Here is a 22,841-nt window from a genome sequence, read left to right as displayed (position 1 = left end):
AAATTAAATCTCATAGGAAAAGCAGTGAGACCAAATGTTGGACAAGGAAGTTGCTGTGTAAAAAAAAAATTAAAAAAAATAGAAATGTCTTTGTTTTTTTTTTTTTTTGAAGTTCAAACTGGAGATCTCGTTCAAATGCTTCAAAAATCCACACATTGCCCGAAAGCCGAAGACACGACGTGGACAGGAAAACTCATGACCCTTCATTGGCTGGACAGTCATTGCTCCAACGTAACCACCTCTACTGCCTGTCCATCTACTGTGACAGAGTCAGATATCCTTGCCGTAACTGGTGCCATAGCAACTTGTACTGGTCCGTTACCCTGCGTCAGGCTCGTCACCACTGTCTGATACATGCTGACTGGGATCTGCACGAGACCTGGGGAGGAAAAAAAAGACAACATTTAGCTTAAGAGAATATTGATATTAGCTGCTCACTTCTAAACAAGATCATTTTTACTATAATTCTTTTGCATAACATTTAAACAGACCCGTAGAATGATTACAGTCAAAACTATGCCTCTATACGAATGCTTTCAGAAATAAAATATGACAAACTCTGATAAATCATCAGCTGCACTTTATCGCTAAATAAGCTGCATTCAAATATTTGATTTTATGGAGGAGTCTGGCACTGGAAATATTATATAATATAAATGTGTGTTAATGCAAAGGATTGGAAGCCATGCATTCCTACAGTAGAGAGACGTTATAAAAAGTGACAAGGGGCAGCAATGCAGATACCTCCTGCATTACATCTCAGCGGACAGACAGCAACGTGATTAAGCCTATGACATGTATTAATCAGGTTTCTGATTGTCCCGACACTGCATCTGGTCCGGTGTGGGGCTTTGATTAGGCTAATCTAGTCTGCACATGTTCATAATCCAAAGTGGGGATTAAGACCCTTTCAGTTTTATTAAAACACAGCCACGTCTTAGTAACACTTGTGTCGCCAGCAGACATCATGGAGTTGGTCAAAACTGCAAAGCTTTTTTCCCTTGCACCTTACAACTCAAAACAGGTTAAATGACAGGGTACAGAAAACGACATAGAACAGCTTCTGCCACAGCCCCGTGCTCTCAGTTGCAAACATTAAGACCGCACAACAAACTCATCTTTGATGAGCGTTCTAGAAAATCCAGCCTAGAACAACCAATGGTGGTCTAACAAAATACACAAAATGGAAATCATACCACCAAGGCTGCTCTGTGGATTAGTAAGCAGATCTCAAGCAATGATTATTATACACCATCATTAAACCATCAATCGCAGTGAGTTGGGTCCCATCTCACTGCATTACCTACGTACCAAGGATGCGGTGCTATAGTGTATCTGCTATAAGGAATTGGGAGACATAGTCATGTCTCCTCCCTGCCTCTTGGAATACTAGGCAATGAAGCACCTGTTACTCAATCCCACCATAAAACCTTAAAGCCTTGAAGCACATGTGACGGACAACGTCCCTTTAACTTTTATGTAGTGTATGAAAATTGTAAGAATGAATCAGACAGCCTCAAAAACTCAAAAAGCATCAGCATATTTTATAAATACCATAGAAAGCCATGCATGTATATTTAAAATCAAAATTTAAAATATATTTTATATAATTAGTTAAAAATGGTTAAATGGAAAAACTGCATTTAAAATGACATGTCATTTACGTCAGGAATATGTTAATACTATTTGGCCCTATGAATCATTGAATACATATGAAATTAATAAACATTACATTTGAGAGCAAAAATACAAAGGCTATATATAATCTTCTTATGATTTCAAACGTATTTCAACATATGCTTTAGAGCTGTGGAGAGCTGCATTATCTGTGTGCTACACCTGTTGGTTGAGACACAAAACCGGCTTCTTAAGGGATCAACCTGGGACTTAAAAGATACTTAAGGACAGATTTAGGGTTGTTTTCTACTGGACAAGTTAGCTCAGATGTGCTGGTTGCAGTCTTATCTTTCAATATCCATCTCTGGTTTTCAACCAAAACAGAGTGAGACATTTCAGCAATTTAATAACAGAAGAGAGAGATAGCTTAAAGGGATGAATAATCATGCAGGTCCTGAAAACAGTGAAAATGTGCCCCATGATTCAAATGTGGCTCCGAGTATACATATTTAGTGCAGGGAGCTGTGAAATGTATTTATATAACACACACATACATACATATTATATATACTATATAATATTTCTAAGCAACCCCCCACACAGATCTCTCTCTCTATTTACACATATATATATATATATATATATATATATTAGCAGTGCGTTTTATTGCTAATTTGATTAATAGCGCTAATTTCTATGCATCATGGTAAATAAGACAAATTGTTACTGGTGGCAAAGGTTGGAGGGGATGAGCACGCTTGGAAAGAGCATGATTGTTCAGAAGAGGGGAGATGGGGATCTCAAGGAGGATGCCGAGGAACACAGGCCAACGAAATATGATTGTTTCATAAGCTTTGGGTGAACCATTTATTACTGTAAAAATGTCGCCCGTACCACACCTTTGGTTCAGGTGGTGGCTTTAAACGTTGTTTACAAAATGCATTCTCTATGCAGAGGCCAGGACAGTGACTACCTCACAGAGATGAGAAAACCTGCAGTGCGGAGGAACGGGCTGAAGCCATCCTGCATCGTTCCCGCACAGCTGTTTGCCGGCTCGGGATTACTGCAGTCACATGAGCTGCTTTACAGCACAGCAAGCTGTCGGCTGGTGGGAAGGTCACGGGGAGGAGAAGGAATCAGGACACGGACTCTGCTCCATCCCACCGCACTGCAGCATGAAGGAGGAGGAAGGAGCTCAAGGCTGGCTACACACCCAAAAGCCGCGGTGCTGCAACGAGGCGATCAGAAGTATGCAACGCCAACCCCTTGCCTGACAGAAGATGTTGAACTGCACTTAGTTATGCAATGCTTTCACTTAGGGACTTTAATTGAAATTGGGTCCCAGATTTTGACGCTAGCAAGTTGCAGGCGCTGCTGTGATCAGCATGCATCATAATGGCGCTCCCAAAGAGGCAATTTATGAAGACTGCCGTTATATCGAAAACACACCGCACTTGACTTATCGGCTTGTCTCAGTTCTAGTTTTGTCATACCCTTTGAACGTATTTGTACTGTAAGAAGCCCTGTCTAAATTGTTGGCGCTATATAAATAAAAATTAATAATATATTGCATTATATTAATATAACGCATTTGCTACTGAGGTGTTCCCAGAATGCATTTGTTTTCAATATCATACAAAGGAAAGTACGACTTGATAAGGGTGTAGAGTATTTGGATACTGCAATACGCCTCCAGTGTAGTATGTGTCGTCTATCCTAGAAGCCAGGCAGCAACTGCATCTCAAATTTCACTATTGATGGATAGTAATCGGATATATCACAAGTGAAAAGAAGAAAAAAGCGAATATCAGAAGAGCCTGCAGGCAAAGCAGATCTCAATACAACAACATTGTTCATCTAGTTATATAAACCACAGATAACGGCAACCCCCCACCCCACAATTTGCGGGGGCTGCTGTGCATTTATTTGTTAAGCCTGTGTTTAAACTCGTGCTGTTGAAACATTTATTACTGCTGGATAGCTAACGCACATTTAAAAGGAAAACAAGACTCACATTCACATTGAGGGTAAGCACATCTCATCCACCCACCCTCCAGATTGGAAAGATTTACTTTACTAGACAAGATGGGTACGCAATTACTGCAGCCTTCTGGGATTAAAGCCAGCTTCCCATTCAGATCATATTACTGATCTCCTATAAGTGGTGCCTGTGGGCAACTACTACATATTTACAAAAATATACATTACAAAAAGCCCTTTGATAGAAGGTCCATTTCTCCGCCCGTTCAGTTATTAATACAAAAAATGAAACATGTTTAAAGCTTAGGCACTTGCGTGCAGGAACGTGATGATCTGAACGTCGGAGCATTGTGGCACCCGGTTCACTAACCATCATCTACTAAAAATAGTACATTCGTGAAATTTACGCTACACCCTGGCTTGACAAATCGGGGGGTCAAAGCAATCATTGTCTGCTAATGCCAATTTTAGATTTTTGTAATGGGCTTTCCCCAATTGTCCATCTGCCCAATTTGTGACACACGGATAGGAACTCAAATCATGGTTGTAAGTGGAACAGCAGCAGTACTGGCAGCTGGTGGGGTTTGATCTCCTGGCACAGGAGTGTGTGTCAGTACCCTCTGGGAGAACTGATGATATCTCTATGTTTGCAGGGGTTTGGTTAGAAAATCACCAGAATTTGATCTTCCTTCTTTGACCTCCTTTCCATGTGTCTGCTAAGAGTCTGATTATATACAGACACATATATATATATATATATATATATATATATATATATATATATATAAAATCTTTTAAAATTAAAAGAGAATGCTTCAGCTGTCTGAGCTGGAAAACGGCTTGATTGATTATAGCAAAAGCCAAGACAATGATTAGGCTATAGGTCGTCTTTGAACTTAGACTCCCCAATAAGAGCGAGTTCCTTCCTTATATCACACCAGTATACTATTAAAACAGCAATTGTAGAGTTATTGTAAAGAGTTGCAACACTACAACACTAACAAACACCCGTATCACTCAGCATCATTGGGAATGTTACTCAAACGGCTGATATTCATTTTATATACAAATTAGGAGTTTGCCAATTCACAGATTAATCGGTTTTAGACCAGTGTTTGTCGCTACATATTTTGCCACGCTGCGTAAATACAATAAGCGATATCAGTAAACAGATGAACAAGTGCCACTGTTTAGTATATACCATAATAATCCAAACCTGAGCAGATATCTGGGACAGTTTTCACTAGCTCCAAATCAAAAAAACGTACTACGGTTCAATGTTCGCACACGAAGGATATTTCTGATACACAAGTGCTGAAGAAAAAATGTAAAACGTGCTGCGCCAATGTCCGTAGCCGGATGGATGCCTTTCTGTACAAGCTTAGCTGGGAGCAGACAACTCCGTTAAAAACCTGTTACGTATAAATGAAAATGCTGGCAACATCTCATCTGTACACCGTTTCCATTCACATAAAAGATAAAATCCTTCTTTCTGTGGAATTTCTAAACTAGGGGTGCCAAGATATAGGGCTTGGAGTTGGCAGAACGGTAGAATACTGAATTAATGTGTGTGTGTGATATACGTAGCCATATCACCATCACCGATCTGGGAAACACTATGGATTTTTATTGGTGTACAGAGAATGAATCCCCTTTCCTCAAACCTGACAATATTTTAATTCATATTACTGGCATCAGAAAAAAAGGATTCCTTCCAGCCCGCCTCCCAACATTATCCAAGGCAACGCAGACAGCAGCTCAGATCTGCTTTGTGAACTATATTTAGGATGGGTTGATGGGCAGAGGAAGACTAATCATTAGCTGTGCTACTTCACAGTAACATTTGACACCACGACAATATTGGGCTGTGTCGGGGCAGAAAATACACGAACAGACAGCTCACGCTTTTATTTACAACATGCAGAAAGCATCCGAGTGCCAACACCATAGAAATGAAATCTCTCCAGTCGAATGCAAGAGACGGCCAAGCAACTCTGGTGTCTATTACAAGTGAATAAACAATTCAGAGACACAAGAAAGCAGGAGAATCTTATTCAAATGATATTTTGTAATTTTAAATGAAAAAAAAATCCAACTTCATTGAACAATATTGTATGTTGTCGACCGAGATACACAATACAGTCCGATCTCTGCTGTCTGTGTACCAAGCTGTGTACAGTAATCCCATCCTGCGTGCGTCAGGCAGCAGTAATGCATGGCTGCTCTCAGTATTAATTGATAATCTGGGCAGTAATCCACCCCAGGCTGTCGCCGTTAAACGTATCTAAATTTAACACAGCTAAATGCAGGCAAGCTACATTAGAGCAAAAACATTGGATGCTCATATCTGAGAATGAATAAGTCTTTCGGATGTTCAAGATTTGTTAGGCTTTGCATGTCATATATAACAGTGTCTGTCTACTCTGGGTTAATCGGCACACGGATGGCCTGGTCGTCGTGTGCGCAAAACAAGAGCTGATGTAGACAAAAGTCAAGGCAATACGATGTCTGACGTGACCGTCATAAAACATTTAAAATGAACAAAGCAGTACAAAAATCTTATTTGTTAACTGCTGTTTGTTGTTGTATTTAAAATATGTGCAGTACCAGGTGAAATAATACTGTGACAAAGCATATATAATAAAATCTGTTCACACGCCTTCCATCACGAAACAAGTTAAAAGAGACTGGTTCTAAAATAAAATAACAAACGTGCTGTAGATCAATTCTATTTGTATGAAGAAGAATAGTACTTTTTATGGAAATGCTTTAGGTTCAAACAAAAAACTTGATGTACACAATAAATAGCGGCGGATAATATAATGTTCTCCTACCGTTGGCATCCTGCACTCCAGTCAAGGCTCCCACAGCTGCTGCCGTCTCACCCGACAAGACTATCTGTCCTCCTCCCTGCAATGTGGCTTCTGCCAAGGTGGCTACAGCATGAGCTGCGGCTTCACTGCAATTACACGTAGGAAAAGGAAAACCAAAATATATATATATATATATATATATATATTTTTATATGAAAAATAAAAAAAGGATACAAAGAACCCACAAACCAACAGTAGCCCGACATACACACACATGTGCAGAGTTTTTATTCTAAACTAGTTTGTTGAAAAGAAAAAGCAATTTGTGCTTTTATTACTTATTGGTTTATAGCGTTGTTATATTGTGTAGCACTGTACAGTGCTAAAAACGTAACCATCACAACACCATAGAAGCAACATGGCGGCATCACAGCTGTGATATACAATTCGACACAGTTTTGCTTAATAGCAAAAATATGCTAAGATGACATGTTACGTGCAGGGGTGTCAAGACAAAAATATCTAACATGCGGTGAAAGCAGAATCTCAAGAAAATACATAGAACTACACAATCATTGTGTAAATATGTGTTCTTTATTTCTTAAATAAATTCTCTACTTGGAAGGGACAAATCCATGATCACCCAAAAAACACTGGCTAGAAATCCCTACTAAACTGTAAACTCTAAACCATTTGTACATGTTTAGCTATTGCTAACTCGGTTCCATAATATAACCTGGACGCACGTGGATCAAATAAGTGACAGGTGATATGATATTATCTTAGCATCTAGCCATCCAAGGGATTAGGTGGAAATAACCAGGGATAAGGATTGAAAAGGTTTGAAATTACTATTAATTTCTAAATGCTGTTTGCTTCCTCTCAAAGCAGGGAGAAGAGCGGCCTGGATAGGATTGCAAAAATATTTCATCCAGAGAGCAAATCGTTGCTCCTTCTGCCGGCAGATGTGGAATCAAAAAAGAGGTGGGTGGCATTTTTAAATCGATCTACGGGTAACTTTTACCCAATAATTAAACATCCGATTTTGACTAAATTCAGATCATAGAATGCCATGAGATTGAAGGCTGATCTGGAAAAAACGAGGCTTACACTACAGCCAACCGGCTCTCACCAATTGTGACAGCCTTCTATGGGAAAGTTTCTACTAACATTAATGTGCGATTCCCTACTTAATCAATTTTAAGTTAGTATGATTTGTTTTAAATGTTTAGTAACAACCTGCAATGTGCAGTTCACACAGTGAGCTTTTAACCGCCCAGAAACATGGCCCGGTTATTGCTGTGTTTAGTATCACAAACACAGTCCCCGTGCTTACTAGAATGAATACTTTCTAGACGCAGCACCCTCTAGTGGTAGAGGCGAAGACATACACATTAAACAACCCGATTCCTAACGGCATGATCTTGGGCGACCTCACGACTTACCAAAACCAAACTATATATAGCAGGGGCGTCCAATCTGCAGCCCCTCCAGCTGCTGCAGGACTACATCTCCCATCTTCCTCAGCCAGCCCCTTAGCTGAAAGAGCATTATGGGAGATGTAGCCCTGCAGCAGCTGGAGGGCCGCAGGTTGGACGCCCCTGCTACATAGTATTTTATGTGAAAGACATTGCTAATACTGTTTTATCGCAGTCTGCTTTCAGCATACATTTTGTTTAATTTAACAACTCAATAAACATAATTAAGCTTTTTAAGGTTTTCTGCACTATTTTTTGGCAAGTGGAGGTTCGACCTAGGGAATCTGTCAAAATTGATTATTGAGCTATCACAGGCTACATTTAAAACAAAAAAGAGGGAGACGGTGAAAGAAAACCCTTTGCTACTATCTAAAGCTTGAACTACCAATTTAATGAACGGGCACAACCTTAACTTATTTTCCAACAAGCATGAGATTAGGATATTCTCAGCTGCTTAGTTACATAATGATAAAGAAAGATAAAAATGTTTGAGTATTTTGAAACCATCTGCCATAATAACGTTAACTAAATTATTTGGACATCATTTTTTCTCAAGTAAAAGAGAGGTCTCAATAAGAGAAAAGCTGAACTTTGCAAATTTTACATTCAACTCCCTTGACATCCCTACAAAAGTTAACAAGACCTGGGGGAAAATGCTCTACACAACTCAACCAAAGTGCCAATGACGGCAATATCCTGCCTGATACACATATGCCTGATGTGAAATATGACAAAGAGGTCTCTGCTTAATAAACACGTACAAAAGAAAAAAAAAAGAAAAATCACCTACTTGTACATGGGATCAATGCGTGTAGAAAATGCCCTATAATGAAAAAAGGAGTCTTCCATTGATTTAAATTGGAGGGGTATATCTTTTAAAGTAGTATATTAAATTATCATTGTGCCTTTAAACTATAAAACCATCATGACGGTAAGGGTACTGAGATTTTACTGGAAATTTAACAAGCAGCAGCCACAATTACTACAGTAAACAATGTGATAAATGATGGCGTTTCATCGCTGTTACCTGTTCAGTGCCATGGTAACAGTGGCTCCCTGGGATATATCATGCGATGCGGCCACTGCTGCTTCTGCCAAGGATGCCACGGCCTGGGTGGCTTCGGATGCCTGCGTCGTTTGAATGGTCATCTCGCCCCCCTGCAGCGACCAGTTCTGTTCTACCTGGATTTTAGAAGCACAGAGCCAAATGGAATAATCAACAGATGAACACCTGGGCCAGTATATTTGGTTCTAACCAGGTACAACACAGACAAAGTAAAAACTGATGGTTTAAAAAAATATGTAGGGATGCATCCTATACACAACGACAGATTACAGGGGACTTATGTTGCCAAAACACCAATAAGGTTGTAATTCTGCAACAGACTATGTAACAGGACTACACAACAATTTTTATGACTTGTTAACCCCTTCGAGACAAAGGCTGATTTTACTTTTTGTACCCTTTGTGACAATGGCCGTTTTAACATTTCTGCGCTGCTTGTGTTTAGCTGTAATTTTCTTCTTTCCCGTTTACTGAACACACACACATTAGATATTGTTTTTTTCAGGACAAGAAGGGCTTTCTTTAGATGACATTGTTTTGATTGTATCATATTATTTACTATTAAAAAAATTATAAAATATGGTGAAAAATTTAGAAAAAAATGACTGTTTCTAACTTTTAGTTGAAAAATCTTTTACTCATCTATAAAAGGTAATGAAAAAACCTGCTAAATAGATTCTACTATTTGTCCTGAGTTTAGAAATACCCAATGTTTTTATGTTTTTTTGCTTTTTTCTACCCATTATGGGGCAATAAGTACAGGTAGCGTTTTGCTATTTCAAAGCCATTTTTTCCAAATCTGGTAATTCTTCCCCTCATGTGCCATTTCGGGTATCTTTGAACCCGGCCAATGCAATTTACCCCATCAAGTCATATATTTTTGAAAACTAGACAGCCCAGGGTATTCCAAATGCTAGTATTTTAACTCTTTCCATGCACCATATCTACCACCAGTCTTTGTCAAACTTTATGGTAGTCATTTTTTTGCATTTGTTTTGTCATACACATTTTACTTCAGGTATGAATTAAAATGTTCTAGTTTATGTCACTATCACAAAACACCCCAATATGTGTTCAGCAACATCTCCTGAGCGCAGCGATACCCCACATGAATGATTTTGCCTGGCTGTTTGGGGGCAAAAGGGCCACATTTGGGGCATGCGCTTTTTTCAATGTTGAACTTTGGCATTGGGGATCCACTGCCCATGCCCTATTTGGTACATCTTTGAGCCGGGCCATTTCAGTGTGCCCAACAAAACCATATATTTTTCAAAACTAGACACCACAGGGTATTTTAAATGCTGGTATTTTAACTCTTTGCATGCACATATTTTACCACCAGCATTTTTTCAAAGTTTGCAGTAATATTTTTGTGTGTGTATTTTTCCCACACACACCTACTTTATGTATGAATTTACAGCTCCTGGTATATGCCGCTGTCACACGACACCCCATAATGTGTTCAGCAACATCTCCTGAGTGCAGTGATACCCCACATGCATGGGTTTGTCATTTTTTGGGGGAACTAAAAGGCCACATTTGGTACGTGTGCATTTTTCTAATTGGAAATTAGATGTGTGGCCATCCTTCCCCCCGTGTTAATTGGGACGTTGTTGAACCTGGCCCATTCAATTTACCCCATCAAATCATACATTTTTTAAAAGTAGACACCCCACGGGCATTTAATATGCCAGTATTTTAACTCTTTCCATGCGAGAATTGTTTTAAGCTAATATGCTAATTTTAGGACTTGCTCACAAAAATATATTTTTTATATATATATATATTTTTTTTTTATTTTTTTTTAAAAAAAAATTTAACATTTTTTTTCCAACTTGGAGGTTCCCCTGATAGTGACATCAGTGGGAAATGATTTTTACATTTTACTGTTTTTTTACTATTTTTTTCTAATTATTATTAATTTTATTTTATTTTTTAATTTATTTTTACTAATCACACTGTGATTAGAAAGCTGGGCTCCATTGACTTGCATGGTGAATGCAGTACCTGTATTCAACCTGCAAGTGGAGCCAAAGTTCTCTAGATGGTCTGGACTATCTAGCGAACTTTTAAAATTTGTGGTTCCTGTTACAGGACGGCGGCCATCTTCCTTGATGGCGAAGATTGCCGGCAGCTGCGGCTGTGACCGCTCTCCGGAGCGGTCACAGCCCATCAAAAGGTTAGTGTTTGGTGTCGCTGGATGCCTCCTGATCGAGGCATTCCAGCGACACCATTTAAGTTTAGGAGGCGATCGTCGATCGCCTCCTAAACGCTTTTAAAACGGGCGTCCGCCGCCATACAAAGTATGGCGGATGTTGACGCCCCGTGGAGGGGCCAGAGATGGCCCCTTCGTGCCGATCGCGGAGTTGCTGAATGCCTCGAGGTCGAGGCATTCAGCAACGCTTTTTGGGTGCAGAAAGCGATAGTAGATCGCTTTCTGCACCCGTTTAAAGACGTGCCGGTCCTGGCACGTCAATTGTCGTAAAGCACATGCTTTTCCGTGCCGTGCCAGGACCGGCAATTGTCATTAAGGGGTTAAAAAATACAAAAATGTTATACGACTTTTCCCAAAACATATACAAATGTTAAAATGGGGCAAACTGACAGCATGACCCGCTATTCAACAATAAATAATTTCATGAACTCGCAGCAGATGTTATTCTGCTTTGTGAGTCCAATACAGCAATATTTTGGCCTTAACACACTTTAACTGTACCTCTCCATCACTGACTGTGGAGTAATTTACTTGCGCAACAGTCACAGTAGTTGGTAGTTCAGATGCATCGGCAAGAGTAGCGACGGTAGCACCGGTGCCGACCTGTTGAAAACAAAACATGGAACAAAACAATTAGCCATGCCAGTTGTGTACATGGCGCAGAGTGGGGTTAATGTGTTCACAAGTGTTTGTGGTCTCTGGAAACTTATGAAACGTATCTATTATCATTGCTAATGGATGGATGAGTTATATTCAAATATCACAATGTAGGCAAACAAACACGGAGAGCAGCTGACAGATCACGGAAGATGATCATCCCACCCCCGATAAGATGCTTGTGAAGAGTTAAGTGACTTGTGTGTGCACGCATGTATCTGGAATACACAGAAAAATACCTGAATGAGGGATACAGTGCCATCTGGGTTGCTAATCGTCTGTACCACAGTCTGTGAGGGGACGAGATGGGCAATACCATGGGTAGTTGTCACTTGCTGTGTCTGCTGGTCTTCAAATGCATACAACAGATCTTCCCGCCCATGCTGTTTGTAACAGTTCTTTACGATTGTTCTCAAGGCTTGAGTCCACGAAACCTAAAATAACCACAAATAAGAGATAATGGAAAGAGCGGTTTGCAACCATTAGAGGAAGCAAGCTACATGAGCCCCCTTATGCAAGTTTTGCTACGAAGAACATCCAAACTCTCAGATAAGTAAATTCATCTTTTTTCATGAGTTATTAGCAGCAAAAGTTTTAGTTATTTAACACAAAATAATGCTTGGATATATATATATAAAACTATATATATATAAAACTCCATACATGTATGCGCACAGATGCTTTTGCAGCAAGAAAGGAGGTATAAAAGTATCTGTGTCTGTGAAGTAGACCCTGACCACTTGTGAGAGAGAGGGCTTACTTACCCTCAGTTTCTGCTCCTCAGTACGTACATCACTGCGAACATTTGCCCACGGAATATCATCAGGCCACCAGATGGGCTTACAACTCTCCTTGCCCCAGCCTGGTTTGCCCCGTCCTGTGGAGTATTTTAGCATCTCGGGGATGAAAGCTCGCAGCTGAGCCTTAAAGAAGAAAAAAAAAGGTCAACTGTAGTTTGTAAGATTCTGTACGCTTTCTATGATAGACAGAAGCCCGACACCAATGTACAGAGACGCGCGTCCTTGAGCTATTAAAAAGTGCTTTTAGGAAATAGTGTGACTGCTGCAAACCCGGCTGTCGTGTGCATTTTCATGACACATCACTTCTCATCTACTGCTCCATTTTGCAAGCCCAGTTTTCTGGTTTTCTGTTCTGATAGATAATAATGTTTAAACTCGCGTGCTTGACATCCTCTACACCTTTCCCACTTTGGGGTTTGCCCTTTATAAGATACGGTGAAGCACTCAACTAATCTGCAAACGTCCGGCTGCTGGATTATTCACTGCCGAGACAGGTGAAACACACTGGAAGGGTGCAGAAACCCAGCGCTAACTAATAAAACATAACAGCGGCCAGCTTACAGGTAAGGGAATGGGCAACGCTTGCTATGAATTTGCAAAACCACTTTGGGCAGACTTTACTGATTGTGGAATTAAATGTCTGCCTGGCTGTCACTTTAATGTTAAAGGCCACAAAATGAAGGAGTACTCCAATGTTCAAATCACGACATCTCTGCCAACTGGCAAACTAATAGACATAACTTTGTATAATAATTATAACTCAGACATGTACATATGAGCCGATGACAGCAACATATACACTCCCTGGCTATGGCTGGTGTAACTTTATTCTCAGGGGTAAACAGAAGACAAACGCAACCCTTTGGAAAGATTACACATCCAGATGCTGCAGAGGAACCTTGCTAGTCTGTGGGGAAAGATACACAGTAGTGATGCCGACACTTGGATTTGTCTGACTCGTTAAATTCAAAGAGGCCAAATGTCTCAAAGATTAAATAGCGTATCCTCATCCACTCAAAAAATAAAATAAAAATACAGTTTTCCACTGCACTGAGAATTTTGAGAAACCAACTTATCTGAATGACTGCTTCTCTCTGATCGCAGATAAGGACACCGTTGCCAGCACTACTGCTGATAGATTGTGAGCTGGCAAGAGAAGGACCCTCTGCTCCTTCTGTTCCACTAAGTCAATGTTTGTACATTATAGTGCTATCCTATTGTAATAAAGCTACAACATTTTCTTACTCAAAATAAATAAAATCTACTGTAATAAAGTGTTTCTTGAAGTGTACAACTCTACTTCACAATACACTGAGAAAATTGATTCTAACTAAATCAAAAGATCATTTCGACTTTACATCTTAACCAACAGCAACCGGAGAGAAAACGTGAAGTATCTCACTGATACATTATGTTTCCAGAAAATTCCTTCACGAGAAAGCAGTTATTTTTAAACTTCAGTGCTTCTTCAAAATGCTCCTTTGCTCCGTTAGTCTGGTATGCATTTCTATGAGCGCTATGTATACTGTACTTTAACATCCTAGAACAGGCAGCGCATCACATGGGACTAAAAAAAAGTTTAAGAAACTGGTTAACTAAAGAGAAAAATGCCTGTGATCAGAAGATGGGCTCACCTCTTACACACTCAACCCGCTCAAGTGCAAGCTTTTGACATCTAAGCCTTTACCTAATTACTAAAGCCCACTCGGAGAAATTCAACCAGAAGGGAATATTCATTTAATTATTATGTTTAAAGGGTTAACTACCTGTCTGGCTTTGGCAAATGGAAATAATTACATGAGTTCACATGCACAAGCCCCTTGTTCACATGATTACTCTTGAGACGCAATCAACAGCTAAAGCAGAGTATCTAAAACCTGTTCATCTGTAAGAATATTTCTAATTAGAGGCAGGACAAGAGACCTGGACGCCTGTACACCAGAAACCTGATCCGAGCACAAACAAAGGGATGCTGCCATGCGCACACACATCACTCCGCCGTTCTCACTGCACTTAGGGGATACTTCTCACATCGGTTAACCGTTTCTCCGGTCAATTCTTATATCTTCAGGCAACCTCTTTATGTATCAATATGTACTGTATTGGTTTTCTACATCGTTATAATACACCTGTTTTCATGGAAACCTCACATTGTTTCCGCTGATCTCATCTTGACCAAAACGCGGTAAGATGGTTTTACTAACAAATGACATAGTAAATAATTTCTTAAAATAGGATATTGTGAATAATTAGATAACATAATTACAATGTCATACTTTATAAATAAATACCACTAAAAAGTAAAGTAAACTGGTTTTGCAGTAACACTTGCGCAGACCAGACATTAGATCTGCCCGCCATAGCAATTACAACGTCAACCTTCCAGAACAGCACTGAGCGGAACAGGAGCAATTAAAGGCCTGCCACCAGAAGCTCATGCAGGTCCAGCGAGCTGCACACCTGGGCCTCCTGCCATAGCTTCCCTTTAATGAACCTTCCTGAAAAGACGCAAGCGTTCTCCCAAGGGAATCTCCCATACAGATTTCCCAACCCCGTTAATGCAAGACCATTTGCAACGGAGCGAGAACTGCTGCCCTTAATACACCATTATACGTATGACTATTTGTTCATAGCCCCAGACATTGGATTCTAATGTCAGCCCAGACAGGAGGTTGTAACATATCCTGCAAACGAGCATCTATCAGTAGAGATTTGTAACTGTGGGGTTTCTCTACAGTTACCACTGACACCTTGTGAAGAACTAGCAAGTAAAAAATGTGATGTGGCGGCAAGATGGCAGCTTACAAAGCAGAAACCGTCCATTTCACTGCTCATAGCTGTACACTACACATTCCTTTTTTTCGTCCTTTTTGACAATGTTTTTGTGAATACACACAGGACTCAGCAAGGACAGACACTGAAGCCAAGCTACAGCACATGCTATGATTACCTGCGTCATCTTGTCCACAGAGACGGGAATGCCATCTATTGTCAAAGGAGGCAGGTCTGAGTTGAGGTCCTGCTGAACGGGGGCATGCTCTGCTAACGCAGTCTCCAAGTCCTCCAGGATCATGCTCTTGTATTTGCGGACCTGGGGGAGAAAGCAGGCAGTGAACGGAGAGACAAGCGCGGCCCCTGGCTTCCCAGTGCTTGGTAACAGGGCAGCCCCAGGGCTCCGCTAATAAACAGCGCACCTTCTGGCTAAAAATATACACTTTTACGTCTCCAGCGACAAGACATGCAGGAAATGATGAAACGTTAAGTAACACCATCCAGTGCCAGGAGTGTGGAGTGAGAACATGATAATCCAATTACTAACTAGCTTTTGCAGAAGTTATACATAACAAATACCTGTTATACAAAAGGAGGAGAAAAATAGCTGAGTGTAGAAATATTGTAACCATTTAATCAGTGAGTTTTCAAGTACAGTGATAACGGAGTGTCTAACACCGCAAGAAAATGTTGAAAGCTTTGTCCACGTCATGTGTCCCCCCACCCCACAGACCAAGGAACTTTACATTTTTTAACCACTATTTAGAATTTTGCATGATTCAATTAGTTAAATTTAGCACCAATCCAAAAGAAAACTATAATCGTAATAAACAATGACTAACTTATTTATAAGGTAATACAAATAAGATTAACGTGTTCTTCAGATGCAGAAAATAAAAAATCATATAAATCACAGATACGGCTTACATTACACTAAATACACTTTTTATACAACTTTGTTTTTTATACCAGCAGCATGTGAACCCACACACCTAAAAGCCTGTGCACATATGCACGTCACGAGACCCAGCGATGCCTCGTGATTGTAGTCAGGAAGCATAGTTTTCTAATGAAAAACATAATTTTAAGAAGGCTGTCCATTTCACAGGAAAATAACCCAAAAAAGTGCACTGCATACTCACCACATTCTCCAATGGCGCGGCCCCAAAGACTTTAAAAACAGGGTTGGGTTTAGAAGGTGAAATGCACAGCACAATTGCTTGTTGCCCCACACGAGTGGTATATTCATCCAGAGTTGCCCTTAGTTTCCTAAAGCAAAGAACATATACAATCATGATATATATATGAAGACCTTATCCATGGTATTAACTTAAGAGGGGGAAAAAAAAGTTTGCAAATGTTTCAGGAGATGTGAAAAATAGGCTATAAAGCATGAATGCTTTCAAAATTAACATGTAAACAGTTTTTTTTTTTATCATTCAACAAAAGTGAACAGAAGAAAATTCTAAATCAAGTCTTCTAGGTACACTTGCACAAAGTCAGGGATATTGTAGGCATATAAGTATGTGTACGATTAAACAATTATATCAAACGGGTGCTAATGATCCTCAATTTAATATGTAGGTTGAAACACAATCATTAACTGAACCAGCTGTGTAGGAGGAGGAATAAAACTGGGTAAGGAACAGCCAAACCCACGGATAAGGCACAGTAACAAGACACATGGAAGTCATACTACATCAGCAAAGGCAGAAAACTCACAGGCGGAAAACCGAGGAACCCTGGTGCATCCATCTACTATCTGGAGAAGTCTGGTTATAAGCGGTCTTCATGGAAGACTAGCAGCCAAAAGGCCATGCCACCGGCGTGGACACAAGCCCAAGTAACTCAACTACTCACGCAAACACAAAAAATGGCAGCAGGTGCTCTGGACTGATAAGTCAAAATATGAAATAATCGGCTGTAGCAGGCAACCGTGAAGCATGGTAGAGGTTCCTTGCAAGTCTTGGGCGGCATTTCTGCAAATGGAGTAGAGGCCAGAAGTAGTGGTCTTCTCAATGCTGAGTAGAGGCAGAGACTTATCCATTATGCAATATCATCAGGGACGTATTTGATTGGCCCTAAATATATTCTGCAGCATTACATTGGCCCCAAACATACAGCAAAAGTCATTAACTATCTTCAACATAAACAAATAAAAGGAGCCCCAAGAGTGGTATGACCCCCACAGAGCCCTAATCATCAACTCGGGTATTACATGGAAAGTGAAGCAATTAAGACTGCCTAAATCCACGGAACTGTGATTAGTTCAACAAGATTTTTGGAATAACCTACCTATCAAGCATTAAGGAACAGCAGCAATTCAACCACAAAGAGGAAGCCCACGTGAAGTCACAACACTCTGCTGATTCCAAAGCTGAAGAGTTCCAAACTTCCACTGGCATTAATATCAGCACAAAAAGTGTGCGTCGGGAGCTTCATGGAATGGGTTTCCATGGCCAAGGAGCTGCATGCAAGCCTCACATCACCAAGTATAATGCTAGATGCCTGATCCAGTGGTATAAAGCATGCCGCCGCTTAACTCTTGTAGATAAGAGCGACATTTTCATTAAACACTTCATTCAGAAGGGGATCAGAGATAAACATTATATCAGCGCCCTCACTGTCCAAAAAAAGGCAGCATTAGAAACATCATTTTAGTACGTTTGACTGGCCAATTTTACCTTTACAATCTGTCAAAGAAATGTGTAGAAGTGCTTCTAATGCCGCCTTTGCTGGATGCATGCTGGATGCATTTTTACAAACACTATGCTTTATTCATAATTTTTACTGAAACACGCACAGGCAGGCTGTTTAGGAGAGGGGGCAGCGGCGGCACAGGGAGGCTGTTTATGGGGGGCAGTGGCGGCACAGGCAGGCTGTTTAGGGGGGCAGCGGCGGCACAGGCAGGCTGCTTAGCGGGGCAGCGGCGGCACAGGCAGGCTGCTTAGCGGGGCAGCGGCGGCACAGGCAGGCTGTTCAGTGTATAGTGATGGGAGTTACACTGTACCACCATCAATGTCTGGCTCAGTAGATAGTGATAGGAGTTATGCTGTAACATATCTGTTCAGTAAATGTTATTTATTTAAACTTATTTAATTTATTTATAAGTTAATTCAATCCAGTTGACACACAGTTTACAAATGTGTGAAACAAATATTATTGCCAACATCATTTTGTGTGTGTGTGGGGGGGGGCATACAGAATCTGCCCCAGGTGCCAAATACTCTAGGTACGCCTCTGAATAAACATTTCACCTAAATAGAATATGATGTTTAATTGTCATGTGACAAATGTACGCACAGATATGTTGCCCACTCAAATGGGGGGGAAAAAAAAGAACTTTTGACTTCTTTTGAGTTTCAACTTGTGAATAAACCTTCAGAGAGTTCCTTTGCTTTGTCAAAGCAGTTTTAAAGGGCACACTGGCAAGTGAAGAAAATAATTTGATTTATCATCATAGTTACACATACCACAGGCCCTGAAAAAAAATATATTCTATAATTTTCTTTATGCTAGAATATCGCCATGAAGTTGATGATGTGATGCTTTTGCTGACAACACTAAGAGTGATACACGGACTGTGTGTGCAAAATACCCGCAGCAGTTGCATCAGCAAACCCCAGAGGCAATCTCATGCTAAACAAGTCTATAGTTTCTTGTTATTTTGGTACTAGAGATAACCATGTGCCATGACTTAAAATTCCTAATATTTCAGAATCCAGACATTTAGTGTTATCTCCTTATTTAGTGCCTCCAGAGCTACAGTTGGCTGAAGAATCCTGGCACACTAATTCTGAGCCTTGCCTTTTACCAACAGTCAGCCATGCAGATTTTACTACGTGACCAATAAAGCAGCTTCTTACTGGCTGACGCTATCACGTGGTAGGAAAAAGGAAGCAATCACGGATTCCCCTGAATAGAATATGTCTTTGCAAATACCCCTGCTATAGGAAAAGGACCCTATGCACTAAGCTGTCCCAACCTGGACTCCCACATCACTCAGCACAAGTAGTACTGCATTCACACCGTACAGTGCAGACGCAGACATAAATTACACTATGCAAGTAAGCAACGATCGGAGGCCCCCTTGCCACCAAGGGCCCTAGAGCAAGTACCCCATTCTTAGCTCACTAACCCCCCCCCCCTCAGCCAAGTTAGGAAACTCTCACCTTAGTAGGCGTGTTTGCTGACGTTTTCGTATTGAAGGATTGGATTCAAAGATATGAGGTCTTTTGCGCTTCTTTCCTGTGGCCACAGCAGCTGCAGCAGCCATTCCAACAGGACCTGAATACCAAGAAGACAACACGAATGAGACAGCTAAATACAGTGGTACAAAGTTCTGCAGGGAGAAGTGGGTTCTTAAAGACACCAGGGTTAAATTAACAAATTCATTTGTTTGAGAGGACTACTGTTACGTATAAAATGTTTTATGGGTTAGAGACACTTAAAAATGAACGCTTTAGTCCCACAAATGTTTTAATGGCTATTACAGACCATTCTGTATTGACTACAATGCATATTATTACATGCATTAGACTTCTGTCATAATCAGTATGCTTCCTGCACATAAACTCATGTGCATAATGCTGAAGGACATCAATGGGAGTAGTGCCAATTTTATGTATGCTAATAGATTACTGTGTTTTCTTGCACCCATTCCCACTGATTTGTATAGGAGCACAACAGGGAGCAAACCTTAAAACAAATGGCACACCAGCCCTATTTTCATGTTATGTGCACACTGTTTTACATGGACTCCAGTGCACTTTACGTGCAAACCATTATGGTTACTGGAGTTAGACAATCAGAAAAGCCTGCCACTTACACGATTCTCTGATTGTAAAATTGCACCTGAAGTTCGAGAAATCTGTGTCACGCTACAGTAAAATAAGTACATTCCAAGTGATGCAAAAGCTGACTGGGCCATTCTGGATGAGAGGTTACTGCGCCCTCTGCTGGCCATTGTGGGGTATCCCCTATGTAAGGCCTAGGGCAGAGCAGAAGGTAAATACATTTCTGACTATGTGGGTCAATATGTTCTAGCAAACTCCTGACAAAGCTGGACAGACAGGTGGCAGAAGTTTTTACACATCAAACACCCACTAAATCCTAGAGATGTCTCCTTAATCAGAATACAAAGAGAATTCCCACTCGTGGGAAACCATCACAGAGCAATGCAAAGTTTGCAGGTGCTGGGGAAACATATGTCCCTTTTCAGTCCCCAATACAAGTGCCAATTTTCCTCATCAAAGGATCTCTGATTACCTAATTGGTTCTTCTAATTAGGTGTCCTTAAGGGAAGGGTTTTACTAGGATTCGACCAGTGCAATAATCACTCAGTCTTGAGGTTTGTGTTTTTTCCTTTAGATAATGTCACTGTTAAATGTTATGACCTTTTTAAAAAGTTCAACATTTCTTAAAACAGGTTTTTGAACTGTGATTTAGTATGGAAACATCTAACCAGTTTCAACAGTTGGAAAAAATACCTAAACACACCAATAAAAGTTACATTTTATTTGCATTCTGGAAGACGCCAGGGAATAAATATTTTTGTAATTACATACACACATTAATATGCAGCCGCAAGAGAAGTAATGGAACTTTTTTTATATCTATAACTCGATAAAATGATCCGTTTACCAGCTTCACTTTAAAGCCTTGGTAAACAAATCAAACACCTGAAATAACTAATATGAGTTTACTGCAGAGAAGCCATATAAATAAGTTTGTCACGGTTTGCACTGTATGGCAGTCAGGTGCAATACTTCTCTTCACTGTCTAGCAGAACTTTACTTCTGTAATTAAGCAAGTATCACGTTCTAGTTTCTTGCCTGGTGTACAAAGTATAAAGAACAAATGTTTGTTTCTGATGATATGAGGGGGGCATGTAAAAAAAAAAATGGTGTGCATTATTAAGTGAATTCTTATTACAACAGTCCAAAGAGGAGGAGCATTCCACCGATTGCTACTGTGATATCTACTATCTAGAGGTCACTGTATTACACACATGCCCCACACTATGTAATATGCGAGCGAGGTCTGCACAGTGCTTATACATTACACTTTTGCTTTAAATCCGCACCCCCCATTACCTGCGGCTGCCAAGTGGGCTGTAATCTCATCAGCTGCAGTGGAGTTTAGGATGTCCGAGTCATCATAAGAGGTGTCCTCCGGAGAGGATGGAGAATCTTCGTCGGCACTCATCATGCTGTGGTCCGTGTATGTGGCCACATGGACCTGTTGAACCTGCTGAGCCACAGAGTGTGCTACGGTGTGAGCCACAGTGTGAGCTTCAATTGTGGTCAGGTTATCGGTCTGGGTAACTGTATGATCCTCCATGGTTGCCTACTGTGAAAATGAGCAATTATACACAGAACATTAATGGAACAGTCCTATTAACATTGATATCTAAATCATAGTACATTAAAACTGTATATAACTATAAAATACTACATATAATCAGACTGAAAAAAATAGCACAAGACAAATGTCATTCCACCAGTGAAACCAAATGATGAGCGCCACCAATAATTTAAACTGGGAAACATTGCTTATACAATGCCCTAGAATACACAATAGGTAAAGTAATGGTCCGGACTACGTACACAAGAACAACAAAGTTCTAGTATCTCGAAAAGTACTGCTAGTTGACAAACACCATTTGAGAACGCTGTTTTTATATATACTGGTGCATATAACAGTGTTTTGTTTAATGCTGATATAGTAGAGATCTTAGTAATAGGCGTGATCTAGTAGTTAAGAGTCTCCACTTACTGTCCCCCCCTCTAAAGAAAAACACATGTAGCCGGTGAGTACTTTAATATGCTTTCACCCTCTCCCACAAAAAAAACTTTCAGAGGTAGAAACTGCAGCTGCTCTCATCCTCCGTGGTCAAATCTTGTCACTGACTAACAACTTGAAGCAGCCAATCAGAGTCAAGAAAAGGGCTCCCCGCTGAGATCAATGGGAGCACTTTCAGCGCATACACATGAAAGTTTGAATAGGCCCCTTCCACTGCATTCTCTGAGCCAACGCTGCCGCTTACTGGAAATCAGTATATCACGTGCAGGGATATGCGTTTGTTCGCACATACAGCGCCGGCACAGCATACAGCGCCGCGGTGTCAAACCTACGGTCCTAACAGCCTGGCAGAGGAGTATGGGAGATGTAGCCCTGCTGCAGCTGGAGGGCCGCAGGTTGGACACCCTTGATATAGGCTATACCTTGAGCTCACCAGATCCGCTACTCCCCATCTCTTATCTAGGGAAAAATACAAACTAGCCTGGGTAGGGTCAACGCATTATACAAAAAAATTTAGGAGGAGGGTGCGAAAGACATCACATTTCTATCCAAACCGACATTTCAAAAGGTGAACCGTTATTGCTGCTGCACAAAACGAGGCGTTTCCAGCGTGAACGCCCCAGGGGTTTGCACTTTACA

General features: G+C 40.6%; 1 protein-coding gene across 2 annotated transcripts; it reads right to left on the bottom strand.

Annotated features, from left to right (window-relative positions):
• Nucleotides 1-218: 218 nt before the first annotated feature.
• Nucleotides 219-21,740, bottom strand: LOC149298747 (nuclear respiratory factor 1-like). 2 transcript variants are annotated; one of them, XM_089487204.1, is made up of 10 exons: nucleotides 21,494-21,740; nucleotides 19,571-19,685; nucleotides 16,541-16,667; nucleotides 15,577-15,717; nucleotides 12,564-12,749; nucleotides 12,066-12,260; nucleotides 11,671-11,772; nucleotides 8,916-9,070; nucleotides 6,432-6,556; nucleotides 219-379 (listed from the first exon to the last, which is right to left on the bottom strand). In XM_089487204.1, exons 1-10 carry the CDS (start codon nucleotides 21,738-21,740, stop codon nucleotides 219-221), a joined length of 1,554 nt encoding a protein of 517 aa, XP_089343330.1. The 2 variants fall into 2 exon arrangements, with proteins under 2 accessions (XP_089343330.1, XP_089343331.1); XM_089487205.1 differs by having other exon boundaries at nucleotides 12,591-12,749.
• Nucleotides 21,741-22,841: the final 1,101 nt, after the last annotated feature.

The sequence above is a fragment of the Sceloporus occidentalis genome, unplaced genomic scaffold (assembly GCF_023333645.1).
Source record: "Sceloporus occidentalis isolate IW3139 unplaced genomic scaffold, rSceOcc1.0.p SCAF_31, whole genome shotgun sequence".
Lineage (NCBI taxonomy): Eukaryota > Metazoa > Chordata > Lepidosauria > Squamata > Phrynosomatidae > Sceloporus > Sceloporus occidentalis.
The sequence above is the reverse complement of the archived record's forward strand: the minus strand, read 5'-3'. Positions and strand labels throughout refer to the sequence as shown.